This window comes from Enhydra lutris, unplaced genomic scaffold (assembly GCF_002288905.1).
Source record: "Enhydra lutris kenyoni isolate GAN:26980312 unplaced genomic scaffold, ASM228890v2 scaffoldscaffold7, whole genome shotgun sequence".
NCBI classification, from domain to species: Eukaryota; Metazoa; Chordata; class Mammalia; order Carnivora; family Mustelidae; genus Enhydra; species Enhydra lutris.
In genome coordinates, this window is record NW_019154091.1 from 46,522,301 (window position 1) to 46,537,229 (window position 14,929).

The 14,929-nt window shown below is 32.7% G+C and overlaps 1 protein-coding gene and 1 pseudogene across 1 annotated transcript in view; one reads left to right on the top strand and one right to left on the bottom strand.

The window, feature by feature from the left end:
* Window positions 1–14,929, top strand: part of LOC111142168 (solute carrier organic anion transporter family member 1B3) — a 45,857-nt gene that overhangs the window by 15,991 nt on the left and 14,937 nt on the right. Inside the window, exons 2-9 of the mRNA XM_022495169.1 lie at window positions 545–686; window positions 3,729–3,861; window positions 7,050–7,171; window positions 8,474–8,620; window positions 8,814–8,912; window positions 9,179–9,409; window positions 10,460–10,624; window positions 12,063–12,258. Of these exons, the coding sequence (XP_022350877.1) occupies window positions 545–686; window positions 3,729–3,861; window positions 7,050–7,171; window positions 8,474–8,620; window positions 8,814–8,912; window positions 9,179–9,409; window positions 10,460–10,624; window positions 12,063–12,258 (1,235 nt within the window). The remainder of the gene's footprint in view (window positions 1–544; window positions 687–3,728; window positions 3,862–7,049; window positions 7,172–8,473; window positions 8,621–8,813; window positions 8,913–9,178; window positions 9,410–10,459; window positions 10,625–12,062; window positions 12,259–14,929) is intronic.
* Window positions 1,400–1,785, bottom strand: LOC111142169 (annotated as a pseudogene).

Below are 14,929 nucleotides of genomic sequence, written 5' to 3' on the forward strand. Positions count from 1 at the left end.
AAAAAAATAGAATAGCTTATTTTTTTTTTAATTTTATTTATTTATTTGAGGAAGAGACAGTGAGAGAGAGCATGAGCGAGGAGAAGGTCAGAGAGAGAAGCAGACTCCCCGTGGAGCTGGGAGCCCGATGCGGGACTCCATCCCGGAACTCCAGGATCATGACCTGAGCCGAAGGCAGTCCTCCAACCAACTGAGCCACCCAGGCGTCCCTAAAGAATAGCTTATTATCATCACTATCTCAGGTCATTATCTAGCTTCTCAAAAATCAATTAGTAATGTAAAATGAAAAATAACAGCCTCGACTGCCCTGCTCTAATTATCTCATGTTGTAACCAAGTTCGAAAATGATGCTTTATCCATATAGTGATGATAACCTTAAAAGGACTAGGAAATACCAATTGGTATAGAGGAAAGTTGAGTATGATTTTAATGATTAAAATAATCTTTTTAAGTAAAGAAGATAAGTTATTTTTAATTCGGTTCATATATAAGCGCTATAGTCTTTTTATTGATCATTTTCTCTTTTCTTTCTGCTTTTTCTTAGATGTTTTTAATGGCCCTGTCATTCAGCTTTATGTGTAAGGCACTAGGTGGAGTCGTTATGAAAAGTTCCATCACTCAAATAGAAAGGAGATTTGACATATCATCTTCAGTTACTGGCTTAATTGATGGAAGCTTTGAAATCGGTAATTTTTATTTCTATTTTTATTATTAGCAACAAGATCTACAGAGGTAAAAACTGTTCATACAGCTCTACAGCACTGATTTTCAATCAGGAGTAAATTTGCCCCCCAGGGACAATTTGATGATATCTGATGTTATTTTTGATGGTCATAACTGAGGGGAGAGAAATTGTTATAGGCATCTAATAGTGGAGGCTGGGGGTGCCACTAAACATCCTACAGTGCATAGGATAACACCCATGACAAAGAATTATCTGGCCCAGAATGTCAATAATGCAGAGGTTGAGAAACCTTGATCTATACCAACTCATTGCTTGCAAACTAATGCTTTGCAGGGCTGTACCTTCCCTCTCTCAAGATGTCCTAGTAAAAAAAAAAAAAAAAAAAAAGGTTGGAGAGAGGATTATGATTCTGATGATTTGAGGAAAGAGGAACAGCTTTGAAGCAACCTCTGTTAGGTTTGTATTGTTTAACTGGGTATAAAATTTGGGATGAAAAGTGTTTTGTTTTTTAGAACATTGAATATATTGCTTTGTTGTCTTTGATCTGGATTTTTCTAATAACAGGGAGGTTTTATGTAATTATTGGATATTATTTTTCTCTTATTTTACGAAATGTTAGCTCATTACCTTGCCATCTCCCCTGCATAGATATTTTAAAATTTTTAAATAATATTCAAGTTTATTAAACAAATTTTTAAAAGTATTATAAAATGTTTAACTTTCATCAGCTTCAAGGTTTATGTTGCTCCCAATCTTTGTATATAACTGAGTCTGCTAACACCCCCTGAATTAATTTCACTCTGGATTCTCCGACATCAATTTCTTCTTACAAATTTTTCTTTGTTTCTTTTAACATTTCCTATGTTTCTTCTTGAGAATGACTAATGAAAACATCATCAATTTTGTCAGGTATCATTAAGCAGTCATTATCTGCAAGCATGACGTCCTCATAAGCATCTTCTAAATTTTAGAGTTGTTTCTTTTTCACTTCTTTCTTCCTTCAGCTCTGCCTGTATTCAGTGCAAATTTGTTTTTCTTTTATTGATCTTCAAAAATAACATTGACATCTTCTCAGCCCCCTTCTTCATGATGGCTGCCATATTAGGCCCTTTTTAGACTCTTCAGTGATTTGAAGGGACTCAAAATTATGTCTGTTGTATTAATTACAAATGAGTTTGCTGTTAACTTATTTTAAGACAGATTAGCTATTGAATATTTTTAAAAATAATTGTATAAAGAAAGACCCATTTATTTTTTTATAATGAACTCTTTTTATGACTAAGAGGTTATTATTCCCTGCATATCCTTTATTCTTCCACCTCTGAGATTTAGTGAAATCACCTAAAGTTTTAGTTTTGAACTATCGCTTTAAATTCTAATTCCGTATGTGTATCTTTTTATTGAGGAACAGATTCTTAATATTTTTGTTAAACTTTGTGCTATTTAACAGCAATTATGTGGGCATGGCTTTAGGTTTTACTAGTTTCTTTGCTTAACATTGTTAACTGAATCTTATAACTTAAGATCTCATCGTTAGTTTTTGTGAAGTGTATCTTCAAGTGGTTATTTTTTGCATGGGAAGAATTGAAAAAACATATTTTCCAAGCCCTTGCTTGTTGGAAAATGTATTTACTTTACCATTATATTCAAGTAATAACTTTTCTGATTATAGAATTAAATTTTTAAAATCTTTTTTCCTCAGAACACTTAAAACATTAACCTGGTTTATAATATTCAGTGTTACATATAAGAAACCATTATCTATGTCATTGTCACTCACCTCCTCTTTATCCCTGAATTTCAGAAATTATACCAACATATATCAGGTCTGTTTATTTTACATTAGTTAATGCTGGAGAAATATAGAAGTTTGTATCTGAAGGCTTAGGTCTTTCTTTAACTAACGGAATTCCCCCCCGCCCACTTTCTTATGTGTTTTCTTCTGAAACATGTATAAGATGAATATTAAATTTCCTCACAATTTTGTTCCTTTAACTTTTTCTGTCTAAAATCCTACTTTTTTGCTTATGTTCGTTCCATCAGTCTTCTCTGATACCATCTTCCATCTTATCCAGTCCCAAAATGTACATGGTTTAATAGTATTTTTAGTTTACAAAAATTCTTTATTGCTTTCTTATTTCTTGTCTGCCAGTTCTTATATTATAGATGCAACCTACCCTTTTACCTCTAGAGAGGCTAACTAGCTTCTTTTCAGGTTCTCCTCTTTTTAGTTTCTTTATTAATGGTCTCTCCACAGGTTAGTTTATCTGCCAGTTCATTTTGGTGCTGTTATTACATGCTTTTTTCCCTCCATCAAATGTTCAGTAATTCTTGGTTGTTGTCTATTTGTTATTATACATGTAGCTCCAGGTGAGTCAGGTTGGTCATTACTTCTTGACTTGGAATGCTCTTCTTCTCCTTTTTTAATCTAAATAACTTATGTCTACATTACATCTCAAGTGGCCTCTCCTCCAGGAAACTTTATTGTAACCCCTACATTTTCCTTTCTGTTGTCCATAGCACCTCTGTTCATCTACTTATTTTTATCACTGGCATATAAGTTTCTGGAGGACAAATATTATGGTTTATTCTCTTCTTTATATTTCTAGCTCCTAGCTCTATGGCAGGTACTTACTAGGAATTTAAAGAATGGTAGGAGTGAATTAATAAATGCTTGAATGAACACCTTTCTCTCAGGTCAGGAAGATTTTCTGCTTTTTTGTTTTCCAGTCAAAAACAATTCAGTCAACTCCCAATTCTTTAATAAAATTTTGCTTCATTAATAAGACCAAGTTATTCAGGTGCTTTATTTCCTATCTAAATTTCATTCTTCTTCTTCTTAACATCATATAAATTAATAGTGAGTAGTTTAATGTAAGTGCTTTCATCTTCTGAATTAAATTACATGATCTTTGGGGAAAAGCACCATGTCTTGTGCTCTATTCATATTCATTCTGGGGCTTTCCATTCTTTTGGACACAAAATTATACTGGCATTGTTTGTGATAGTGAATCATATCAAAATAATTTAATTCTCTTTTTAGGAAATTTGCTTGTGATTGTATTTGTGAGTTACTTTGGATCCAAACTACACAGACCAAAGATAATTGGAATTGGTTGCTTCATTATGGGAACTGGAAGTATTTTGACTGCTTTACCACATTTCTTTATGGGATAGTAAGTGTTAAACAGCTCTATGTCATTAATTATCATTTACTTATAGATTAAGCAATCATCTTCTGAGAAGAATACCCACGAAACATGTGTAGAAATGAAATATATTTTCTATGTTATAACTAACTTATTGCTTTATCAGCCATAACTTTTGTTGATTTTGAAATATGAATAGCATGAAGGAAGATATACAGTTTCCTAGGAAATAAATGCACTGTTGTGACTTTTTGGTATAACATATACTTCATGTCTTTGTCTATAAGATTTTATTTATAGTCAATAAAAGTTCATCACCTAACCCACTATCATTTCTGTTGAGAGTATTGTTCTTAAGGTCATGGTATATTTATGATTAGAGTCAGATACTAATGACAGAAAACCTAAAATGGTGATGGCTTAAATAAGATAGAAGCTTATTTTCTACATAAAAAAGTACTGTAGCCAGACCAGGCATGATGGATTCCTGCTTCTTTTTATTGTACTGCTCTGCCTTGCATGCCCTCAACCTCATGTTCCAAATTGTGACAATGTTGTTTCACGCAACAAGATAAAAGAATGGAAGAAGAACAAGAAGAAACAGTGCATGCTGGCTGGTGCTTAAGAAGTATTTTCAGTGTTTCAGAAGTACTTATAACTTCACATTGACCAGAACTTTGTTACATCTCACATTCAAATATCAAGACAATGGAATAACTAGACTTTATTCCAGATTGCCATGCTCCTAGCTAAAAATCCAAACTTCTATTACAATGGAAGGAGAGAAGAATGGATATTGAGAGACAATGAACTGTTTCTGCTAAAAATATTAATTACTTACTCATTGCCAAAGCCAACAGTCATGTCTTTTGGTTACCATAGTAATTCCCTCCCCACCTCCCTTTATTTGACCCTCATAAGTACTTTCTTCTTCCTGGTACTGCTTCTTTTTATTTTCATTGTATTATGTTCCTTGATTTATTTCCTATATTTGTGACTTTGTCATGCCCATTGTTTTATTCTGCTGCTGACACCATAATGTCAGTATCGCCTAAGCTCTCTCTTCAATCTTCTTCATTTTTCATTCTAGATTATTTGTATGAAGTATGTGCATTAAATGTAGCAATCACATATATTGACTTTTTCTTATACTCAAGTCTATATAATCAGTCACCTCATGGGTATCTCCTGCCTAACATCCGATAAGAATTTCCCATCTATATATTCAAAATCAAATTCATCACTGTGCCAAAACTGGCTGATTTTTTTACTTTTTCAATAATGACTCATTTAGCCACAAGGAACTGAAACCAAAGTCAAGGGGGCTCATTCTAGATTCTTTCATTATTTCAATACACATGGCAAGTGGTCACCAAATATTGCTTATCCTTCCTCCTACCTGTCAAAGTTGTTTCCTTCTTTCATCCCTATTGTTCCTAATCTTCTTGAAGCTTCCCACATCTCTGGCCTTGACTTCTTTGCCTATAATCTCAACTCCATTCTAACTCATATTCTATACTAAAATATTCATTTTAAAACACAAATCTAATTATTTTACTCCTGCTTAAAACTCCTAATTTCCTATAGCAGTGTTTTTCAAGTGTCAGATTCTGAACCGTGAGTGGACCAATAAATCAATTCAGATTATCAAAATCAACAATTTTTGAGAGTAGACAATAGAATAAGATAGAAGAATATACAATGTGAGAACAAACATTGTTCTGCAAAACTTTTATTTTGATTGTACATATATTTGTGAGTGTGTGTGCATATGTGTGCATATGTTGTGGTTGTGATGAAAAATGTATTTCTTACTGTTGGTCACAGTTGAAAATATTGAATGCCTCTTGCCTCTGGATTAATATCTAAACCCATTTACATATGTTTTCACTGTCTTTCTAGCTTCATCTAACCCTGCTCTCCGTGGTGGAGAACCACACTCTAGGTTTGTGGTTTTCCAAATGTGTCATAATATATTTTTGCACATGGTGTTTCTATAACCTTGAATAATATTCCTCCTTTGTCTACCTAATTAACTCCTATCCATTTTTTTTTGCTCTTATCCATTGCTAAGATTTATTTCACATGTCATCCTCATCATGAATTCTATAACCCACCACCTCTCCTACCTCCAAGGAAAGCTAATCATACCCTTTGCCTTTGTGACAACTCAGGACTTGTTATATTAAACTTACCACATGTTTTATTATATATGTTTATTTTGTAGAGTAAAAATACCCTGAGTACAAAAGCTGTGTATTTTATTTCTAGTTCTCTGGAGCTGAGCATAATGCCTGGCCCACAGTAGGTTGCCCTTGAGGGTCACAGGGCACCTCAGGATCTTTGGATCAGTATTTGTCCCTATTCCAGCTCCATCTCTGTTGTTATTAAGTTCTTCCTCATCAAACTGGACAAAAATTTTTTAAAACTGAGTTTTGTAGACTCAGAAAGTTGAGTGTATGTGAGAAGGAGGAGGGCATGAATATCTATGAAAGAAGACCAAACAGGTTATTGATTTTAAAAAATGTAGATGAGGGGTGCCTGGGAGGCTCAGTCTGTTAAGCATCTGCCTTTGGCTCAGGTTATGATCCCAGGGGCCTGGGATTAAGCACCCCCTCCCCAGTCAGGCTACTTGCTCAGTGGGGAGTCCACTTCTCCCTCTCCCTCTGCCCCTCCCCTTCTCCCCCTACCCCCTCTTGTGCTCTCTTATGTGCCCTCTCTCTCTCAAAAAAATACATAAATAAAATCTTTTTAAAAATGTAGATGAATTGGTATGTTTGTAGATTGAGTTGTAAAACGCTGTTCTAAAATTTAATAAGTGTTAATAGAAAGTTAATCAGGAAATGAGACCACTTTTGAAGATAATTCAAATGGATAGATAGACACAGTTAGAGGGGTTGTTTTTTGTTTTGTTTTTTGTTTTTTAAACAAAACCTGAAATCAAGGTATTTCATATCTTGAACAGATTATAAGCACTCCTAGAATGATAATCCACCTTTCCTGGGAAGTATTGAATAATATGTCTTAGTGGGCATTCCCATTTCATTTTTACCCATCACTTCCCCTAAAATTCAGTCTGGAAAATTGACAAAAAGGATTCTGATAATTTAGAGAAGAAAATTGTGCAATTAAAGTAAGAAAATTCCTCTGTATGTCTGGGAAAGTGTAACTATTCAGTAGATAAGCAAAATTTTAAATCTGGTGATATTTTACAGTTACAGGTATTCTAAAGAAACTCTTATTCATCCATCAGAAAATTTAACATCAAGCTTATCAACTTGTTCATTTGATCAAAATTTGTTACTCAATAGAACATCACCTGAGGTAGCAGGAAAAGGTAAGAATTGATAGTATCACTAATAAATATTTGAAAACTGGTCAACTTAATTATATCTGTAAAAATGATTATGATATTTATAAGCAAAAGTGATTAAAAATAGGAAAAACATTTACATCTTATGTATATAAGAAAAAACAATGTTAACATATAAAGAGCTTTTAAGAAGTAATAAGAAAAGAAGAATATTTCAGTAGGAAATTGGCAAAGAATATATGCATTTAAATTAGGGGAGTGGTATAAATACGTAAAAAATATAATTTTATGAAAAACACTAGTTATTATACCAATTAAAGATTTTTTTACCTATTGAGATACAAATTATGATTATAATTTTTTTACCTTTAGATGTTTCTACCTATTAGAAAAACATTAAATATAAAAAGATTTTCTACCTATTTTTATCAAAAATAAAAAGGAATGACATAGAGGTAAAGACATCTTATGCATTGCTGGGAGTATATAAGTTTCTAACTCTTTGAAAGTTAATTTTCAATATAATAAAGAACAAAAATATGCAATATGCTTAAATCAGCAATTCTACTTTTATTGACTTAGGAAAATAATCAGGAATGTACATAAGGATTTATTTATAATTATAGCCATGGTGTTCCTGTTTAACAAAATGGAAACTTAGAAATGTTTCATGAGGGGTGCCTGGATGGTTGAGTCAGTTAAGCTTCTGCCTTTAGCTCAGGCCATGATCCTGGAGCCCCTAGAATCTAGCCCCTCCTCAGGGTCCCTGCTCAGCAGGGAGTCAGCTTCTCCCTCTGCCCCTCATCTCACTCATGCTTGCTCTCTTTCTCTCAAATAATAAATAAGATCTTAAGAAAAATATTTCATGAGTAAAAAGTAAGGGATTGATTAAATAAATTACAAAACTTTTATTCAGCATACCGCCATACTGTCATTAAAATTCTGGTATAAAAGAAATCTTCAAACATGGGAAAATTGACATAATATGGTGTTAAGTATAAAAAAAGTACATTATAATATGAGTTGGACTTTTAAGTATATAATGTACATAAATATTATGCATATTTATATGTGAACTAAAAATGTGGAGGATGTAACAAACACAAGGAACTACTCTCTGTGTTTGGTGGGGTTATAGATAATTTTATTTTTACTTGTTTACTTTTTGCTTTTCTATATTTTCAAATTTTATAACATGAATATGAATCATTCTTACAATTAGAAAACAAAATCTTAAATGAAATAATTAAGGCATTAAAGTAGTTGAGTTACTAATAGGAATGCAAAAATTAATATTTAAAATAAAACACTATCTCGTCTACATAGGTTGTGAAAAGGAATCTGGGTCATATATATGGATATATGTACTCCTGGGTAATATGCTCCGTGGAATTGGGGAAACCCCCATAGCACCCTTGGGGATTTCTTACATTGATGATTTTGCTGAAGAAGGACATTCTTCTTTTTATTTAGGTAATGTACAGAAAATACTAGACTTTATGACTACTTTCCCTGCGTCTACCCTTGAAATAATAGTGTTCTTAACTTCATTCTTTTACTTACTAAAAAAATATTTTTAGACATGTATAATGTTACTTTCAAAAACATATTGAAAAAGAACCATGTGTTCTGGGCATCTGATAAAATTGTTTTATAATATTTTCAGGTACCTTGCATGCACTATCAATGGTTGGTCCAATCATTGGCTTTATACAGGGATCTCTGTTTGCTAAAATGTACGTGGATATTGGATATGTAGATCTCAGTAAGTATAATCAGAACAAGGTAACATAATAACGTTCTTCAAGTACAGGACACCATTCTTCCAAATATTGGATTCACTTTTTCAATAGCCCTTTGCTGACTATTTGTGTATGAAGTGTGAGCAAAATTAAAAAAAAAATAGCATCTCTGAATTGATGTAATATAGTTTACTTTTTTCATCTATGAAGGACAACAATCATTATTGCTCAGAATTTATTGCATTGCAAAATGATTTTTTGACTGGCTGCTTCTAATTCTTTATTCTAGACAATATCAGAATAACTCCTAAGGACTCTCGTTGGGTTGGTGCTTGGTGGCTTGGTTTCCTTGTGGCTGGAACATTATCTATTATGTCTTCTATACCGTTCTTCTTCCTGCCCCAAAATCTGGATAAATCACAGAAAGAAACATCTTTGGATTTGCTCAAAACAAATGAAGAAAGGACTCAAATGGCTAACGTGACCAATCATAGGCAGAATGTTAGTGAAAATATTACTGGTAAGTATTTCACATTTATAATCAATTTGGAATTATTAATTTCAGTGAAAGTAGATGAAACTATTTCTTAGTTACCATTGGATAGAAAGCTTAGTTCTGACAATATCTGATGGAAACCTTTAGAGATCTATAGAGAGAGGTGTTTCAAAGTCCATTATCATCCCTCTCTAAATAACTATATCTGGTTCTGTCTTGCTAGACTCTGATACTACTATTTTTTCTAAAAAAAATTCCTCCAATTTCTAACTTCTATTACAGTTGGCTAACCTGATTACAGATCCAGGTCACAAAATTCTTACCACAAACAGAAATTACAATTTCTTACACACCTGTTTGTAGGCACAAGTTGCTATACTATTATTGTCATAATGTCACCTGAAATGCAACATTATTATTCTCTTCCTCTCCTTGTACCATAAGAAAAGTGATTTATAATACTACCAGATTTACTGATACAGTACTTTATAGTAGAAAAGCTCTCTACTAGGAGTCAGATCTGAGTCCTGGTACTAAATTGAACTTTATAATTTTTTTAACTTTAGTCTTCTCATTTTTGTGAACTTTGAATTATGCTGTCTTTAAGGTAAATTTTTACTTAATAATTTTATTATTAACATACCAATATTAAGTGCTAACAAATAAGAGACATTGTATGTCTATTCACCTTGGTTTCTTGAGCATCTAGCATATTGCCTGGGACCCAGTTGAAAACCAAATATTTGTTACATGAAGGAATAAATGAATTAATGAAATATGCTGTTGTATGGTAGAGTGCTAAGAATAAATATGAAGTGAACTGAGCAAGTTGTAAAACAGCATGTATGCATGATTTCATTTTGGGGTAAAATAAACTGAGTAGATATTAATGTACATATGGGAAAATGAAGGAGAATATAAAAAATGGTTGACAGGAATGTAGGGTACTCTGACTTTTTATGTTACATGTTTAGGTAATTTTCAATCTTTTATAACTTTTATTACATTTATAAAATTAATATATTAATCTATATTTAAACTGTATTGTAATATCTTATTTTTATATTTTTATAGGTTTTTTCCAGTCCTTGAAAAGCATCCTTACCAACCCCCTCTATGTTATAGTACAGTTTTTGTCATTACTGCTAGCCAGTAGCCATATTGGTGCTATTACTTATGTCTTCAAATATATAGAGCAACAGTATGGTCAGTCAGCATCTGAGGCTAACATTTTGCTTGGTAAGACACATTATTTATATTCACTTGATAAGCTAAATACTACCAAGTAATTGAGCTTCAAGTGACATTTCTTTGTGAAGGTAATTTTATATTTTAGCAAACATAATTTCTAATTATTCTATTGCAAGGTTTATAAAATCTGTTGATCTCGTAACATCATCATTTCTCTGCATTTGAGGCTACCTCTCATGTTATTTTTGAGAAGATGAATTCCTAAAAGAAAGTTGTGTGTGAGTGGAACATTTAGCTATAGCATCTGCATAACTGATCTTATAAGGTTGAAATCCTGAGACAATTCCTTTTGTAATTTAATCATTATAATTTCGTAATTCATGCACTTTGAATAGGACTCAGCTACATACAAAAAAATTGGACAAAAGAAAAATCAACTTAAACACATCATTGATGTCTACATAATTCAAATAAGTATTGTATTTTAGGAGTTATTTTGTTATAATATCTATTTTCAATGACATATAAGAAAAGGTTTTGTTATATCATTCTTTCCTCACCCCCAGTATAATATGAGATTCTTGGGAGAGCAGTATGTTACCCTGTACAGTACTCAACACATTGTAGAAACTCAATAAATATTTGATAAATTGAACTGAATTTATCAAGTGGTATGTGAGTAGGTCATTAGTAAGCAAGAAAGTAATAATTTTGTTGGATACTTTTATTGAGCTTATGATAAAAATTTAAACTGTGAGAGTTAAGTTTGACTCCCAGGTCATGTTCCCAGCCTGAATTTGTTGTTGCCGTTAGAGGTATCTCCGCCCTTAATAGCTCTTGTAGAACAGTGACATGGAAAAATTATACCATAGATCAATCATTTTTAATACCATATTTAGTCCTGTTGATCATCACACGGCATAGGTACGTTTGGATACAGAAGAGGTATTAATTCTAGTAGTTAACTTTAAAGTGATGGGCAAATTTGGAATGAGTTTTTAAGGAATTGGAACTCTTCATTTTGAGGAGATGTAAAGGGTTTTATTTTTTATTTATTTTTTTACTTTTTTACTATGTTCAATTACCCAACATATAGTACATCACTAGTTTTGATATAGTGTTCAGCGTGTAAAGGATTTTAGATGGTAGGATGCAAGACTTACAGGCAGGAAGATGATAATTTTGTTGCTCTTTTCCAAAAAAAAAAAAAAAAAAAAGTCCCTCATAAAAACCATCGATTAATACATTCAGATATCCTAGTCACTTTTGCTATTGGGGAACCCAGATTCTCAGCATTGGCATCAAGAAATTATTTCTCTTTCTCCCGTGTAGTACACTGGTCTGCTACCTCCATCCAGGGCTATCGGCTTTCTACTTACGGAATAAGATGGGATGAATTTGGTTGATGCACTCTGTGTTTCCTTTATAAAGATATTTCAGAATAACCATATTTATATAATCACAATCTTTTTCTCTTTATTTCTAGGAACCATAACCTTACCAACTGTTGCAACTGGAATATTTATAGGAGGATATATTATTAAAAAATTCAAACTTACCTTGCTTGGAATTGCCAAATTTTCATTTTGTACCAGTGTATTGGCTTTCACATTTCAACTATTAAATTTTGCATTAATTTGTGAAAACAGATCAATTGCTGGCCTAACTTTGACCTATGATGGGTTTGTATATATCAATATATTAGTTGCAAAATGTATAAACTATCCAATGTGAAAGACTATAAGGAAAAGAGGGCAGATAGCAATCTTAGCTAAACTTTCTTTTGAGAGAAATTTCAATTTACAAAATCTTAAAATGTCCACTTCCTAAGATCTCAAAAAATTCTCCTTTTATTCCTAGAAGAAAACCTACAAAAGTTGTAATAATGATAGTTATCCTTTATGGGGTGCTATAATGAAGATAGGTACTTTTACCCCCATTTCATAGGTAGGGAGAGCAGAGCTTAGAGAGAACACAGATTACCTAACTAACACTGTTAAGATTCTGAGTTAAATTGGGGAGTTTAGAGTACAAAACTTTAAGTCTTAACTGCTACAATTTTGGATGCATCGTAAGAGGAATATAAATAACATTTCCCAAAAGTGATTGAGCAATTTTTATCTACCATTAATTTTAATGGCTAACAACTACCTTTATAAGAAAGCACTTCCTTATATTATACTGAATTCTCCTTTCCTGCAAGCTAATACTATTTATTCTGGTAATATTGTTATTAGCAGTAGAGTCAACAAATATCTTATACATAATTGTATGTCAGGCCATATAAAACATTTACTAATGTTATTATCATGTTTTTGAAGTATTCCTAGTACTATAGTTCTACCCCATATTAGGGGCAGGATTCTGGTATAGATTTTTTAATCACCTCTTGAATATAACCAATAATTTAAGCTTAGGAAGGTTCACATTCAGGCAACAAGGAAAGATCTTTGGATAACAGTTGAGTAACTATGATTGCTGCTTATTATTGGCTCTGAGCATTTATACTCTGGATCTTATAAGATTTCAGTTTGAACTTGTCAATTTTCCTCACATTTCTTTACCTTAACACCATCCTATTCTTGGAGACCTGTCAAACTAGTCTTGAATTATCTCTCAGCTTCCTTCAAATCCACCATTATCCACTCCAGTGAATACACAGTACTTTAGAACATTGAATTTTTGAGGTAAAAGAACCTTAAAGATCATGAAGCCCAAAACTCTTATATCTTCTTCATTTATTAGTTGAGAACCAGGGGAACTGACTTATTTGAAGTTATACAATGACTCCAAACTGATGCTGCATCACATCAGTAGTTTCAAGGGCTCCCAAGTTGTCAGACATGCTTTAGAGTGGCTTTAGAGCCAGTTGCCTAAAAACAAGTCTAGTAACCGGGCCATCTCTTCAAAAGAAAGCAGCTAGAGTTGTATGGGATTCTCTCCATTCAATAAAATTTTACCAAGTGCCTCCTTGAAGGTTAAAAAGATTTATAATAAGATCACTGCCTTCATGAAACTCATAGTTTAATGATAGCAAATTACAGAATTGATGTATTTAGCATTTATGAAGTGCTAGTAACAGGAGTAAGTTTTTGAAGTATGAATTAGTACAGAGGTTCTCAGAATGTGAGGGGTTCCTGAGACCTTACTGAAGCACATTCTAATTTTATTTTTAATAATAATCTAATCTAATCTATTTTTATAATAATACCAGGATGGTATTTGCCTTTTTCATTCTTTTTTTCTCATGAGTGTATAGTGATATTTTCTAAGGCTATAATAATGTGATGATAACATCAATCTGGTGGCTAATGATGTGTGCTTGTGTATTCTCATCTATTTTTTTTAAAGATTTTATTTATTTGACAGACAGATCACAAGTAGGTAGAGGCAGGCAGAGAGGGCGGGGGGAAGCAGGCTCCCTGCTGAGCAGAGAGCCTGATGTGAGGCTTGATCCTAGGACCCTGGGATCATGACCTGAGCTGAAGGCAGAGACTTTAACCCACTGAGCCACCCAGGCACCCCGTATTCTCATGTATCAAAAGAATTTTTTTTTTTTTTTTGAGAGAGAGCGAGCATGACCAGGGTAGGGAGGGGCAGAGAGAGAGAGAGAGAGAATCTCAAGCAGACTCCCTCTGAGCTCAGAGCCCAACATGGGGCTCAATCTCTCAACCCTGAGATCATGACCTGAGACGAAGTCAAGAGTTGGACACTTAAATGAGTGCACCACCTAGACACCTCCTGTATTAAAATTTTTTAGAATTAATTTCTGATTATATAGCTATCAGTGTCAATATGTATAACCCACTAGGACAAAAAACCTTTGAGGTCCCCAATACTTTTAGGAGTATGAAGGGCCACTGAGAACAAAAGGTTTGAGAACTGCCATATGAATTTTTCCCCCAATATCCCTATGTGGTTGATGTTATTATCTATGACTAACAAATGGCAAAGCTGATTTTAGGAAGAGTAGTCACAACACTCTGAAGTGGCAGAACTAATATGAGCTCAGGAATATCTCATGGCAATGTCTGGATTTGGTCATTAATCATTATGTTTAACATCTCCCAGTTGTATGTTCCCAAACAAAATTAGGTATTAGATGCATTTTAGTAAAATTATTGGTAATAGACTTTACGAATTTCTGAATCTCCTTCTTCATGTAAATTACTTCCTTATTCAAAGATAATTTATCAATTCTCAATTATTATCAAGGTTTTTTATGAATTTTTATGAATTTTAATCTATAATCAGAAAATTAATTATACAAATAATTCATTTTTTTAACTTTAGCCATATTATAAGATTATATTTTACAAATATAACTGTGTTTTACAGATAATCATTATAAAG